The following is a 2191-nucleotide window of genomic DNA, read 5'->3' as shown; positions in this document are numbered from 1 at the left end:
CTACCATTCATCTTGAGAGTCTCCTCCAACACAAGCATTTGTTTGTAATGAAGTGCGTTTCTGTCGATCCTAAAGAACAATTTCACAATAAGGGAAGTTCCTGCACTTCAGACTCCGCTTAAATTGGCTTCGACTACATTCAGATAACTTTCTAGTGGAAGGAGGACAAGAACAGCGGAAGAGAATAGCTTACATGGTGCTGGGCTGTAGTCTTGCATCAAGTGCGCAGCCTTCCCCAGTTAGTTGGTGTTGAGGTGGGCGTGCTATGCCTGACCACCAGCATCTCCTTGCTGTTGTCTCCAGCTCCACCTGCCTTTTGTGGGTTACTCTATTTCTCTGGTTGAATAGAGGGTACCAATGCTCCCTAGGCAAGGGATGTGTTGCCAGGCTTGATTAATGCTTCTCGAGCACGTGAGATGCTTAGCCTTGCTGTGTGGAACGGGGATGTGCAGCTTCGCCGTGCAGTGGGAATATCTCAGGAGCCCTGTGGGGAGAGATGTGGGTGTCAAAGGGACACGAGATGGTGTCACTAGGAGCAGGGGATCCAGTTCTGGCAGTCGTCCTGGTCCTGGGAGCCTGCAGCTGCCACCTGGCCCTGCTCCAAAGCCATGCATTTTTGGTGCAGAATAATGGACTCCCCCTTCCCCTTGTCTTGTTTCAGATGAGGCCCGTTCCAAGAAGTGTGGGATCCTTGTTCACTGCCTCGCTGGCATCAGCCGGTCCGTAACAGTCACTGTCGCCTACTTGATGCAAAAACTCAACTTGTCCCTGAACGATGCCTATGACTTTGTCAAAAGGAAAAAATCCAACATTTCCCCAAACTTTAACTTCATGGGCCAGCTCCTGGACTTTGAGAGGACTCTGGGACTCAACAGCCCTTGCGACAACCGCTCGCCCAGCGAACAGCTCTACTTCACCACCCCCACCAACCACAACCTGTTTCAGCTGAACACTCTGGAGTCCACATGAAGGGGATGGCACCTGGTCGGGAACTCGAGCATCGAATCGCTTCTCTTGAGCATTTCAACTCTTACAAAAATACCCGTCTTGCCAGGCAGCTCTGAAACGACTAGCTTCTCTGGGCAGAGGTGCCTGATCGCTGCTTTAAGAAGGCTAATGCCGTTCATTAGTATCCTGATCAAAGTGGTTTGAAGAGGTAGTCTTTTTACAGGAGGTTATTTAATACGGGCGATGTTACAGCGTTTTGAACGCAGCTGTTACCGGCAATAACCGCTTTCCTGGGTGCATTGGGACTGTCAGAGCACGCACACATGTGAAGAGCTACCGGAGGTTAGCTTGCTGTGGAAAGTGAGGAGATTTATGCACTTGGAAACCTTGAACAAAAGGTGTTGGGCCAAGACTGTTTTAAAACCCAAGTTTACTTTTTTTGATTTTAAAAAAAGAAAAGGTAGATCTTACTCGAGCTTTGGGTTCAAACTCTTTTTAAATATGTAAGTTCCTGACTGTTTGTACAGACGAGGTTGCAAAACCAGTATTTTATTCTGTTTCTTGTTTGATCATTTATTATTTTTTTTAATCAAATGTTTATATTGACCAAATGCATTTTGCACACTTTGTGAAGCCTTGGTATGTCCTGGCATATTACTGGGTACTCCAGAGAGAGATACATGCTGCTGCTGCTGTTGTTGTTAGCATCTAGTAGGAAGCTTTGTTATGTGTGAAGGCCAGTTGGGCTTAAACGCAACCCCTTCACCACTCCTGCACTCACAATCACAAACTCTGCACTGATTCAGCCAAGGTGACAAAGCCGCAAGCTTTTTTTTTTTTTAATGCCCCCCCTGCCAAAAACACTGTTTGCTATTGCCAGAGGTAAAACTCTTGTAGCCTCCAGAGTTGGTAGGAGCATGTCTGAGCCCAGCTTCGTTCTCTGCTGCCTGTTGACTGACTTAACGTCGTCCAGCTGGCCCGAAAGCGTTCCGGCTTCCCGAGTACAGGAGGTAGTTGTGATGTTGGCGTTTCTCGTGCACGCTTGATTCTTTCCCACGTGTGCGGGGTGGAGGGGGTCATGCGGCCAGCGCCCGGAGGAGAGCGAGGATTGTGTAGCGAGACGGGACTGAATCGTCACGCACGGAGCGTGTGAGTGGAGTGAAGAGATGTGGAAATGATGACAAGAGCGTTGTAACAGAGAATTTTTATATATATATATATATGAATATATATATTAACTGGC

General features: G+C 47.9%; 1 protein-coding gene across 1 annotated transcript in view; it reads left to right on the top strand.

The window, feature by feature from the left end:
- DUSP7 (dual specificity phosphatase 7) overlaps positions 1-1394 on the top strand; it is a gene marked incomplete at its 5' end in the record, with an annotated part of 3690 nt that extends 2296 nt beyond the window's left edge. Inside the window, one exon of the mRNA XM_010292161.1 lies at positions 662-1394. Coding sequence (XP_010290463.1) covers positions 662-969 — 308 coding nt within the window. The remainder of the gene's footprint in view (positions 1-661) is intronic.
- Positions 1395-2191: the final 797 nt, after the last annotated feature.

This window comes from Phaethon lepturus, unplaced genomic scaffold (genome assembly GCF_000687285.1).
Source record: "Phaethon lepturus isolate BGI_N335 unplaced genomic scaffold, ASM68728v1 scaffold8328, whole genome shotgun sequence".
NCBI classification, from domain to species: Eukaryota; Metazoa; Chordata; class Aves; order Phaethontiformes; family Phaethontidae; genus Phaethon; species Phaethon lepturus.
This window is presented reverse-complemented; position numbering and strand designations above follow the sequence as displayed.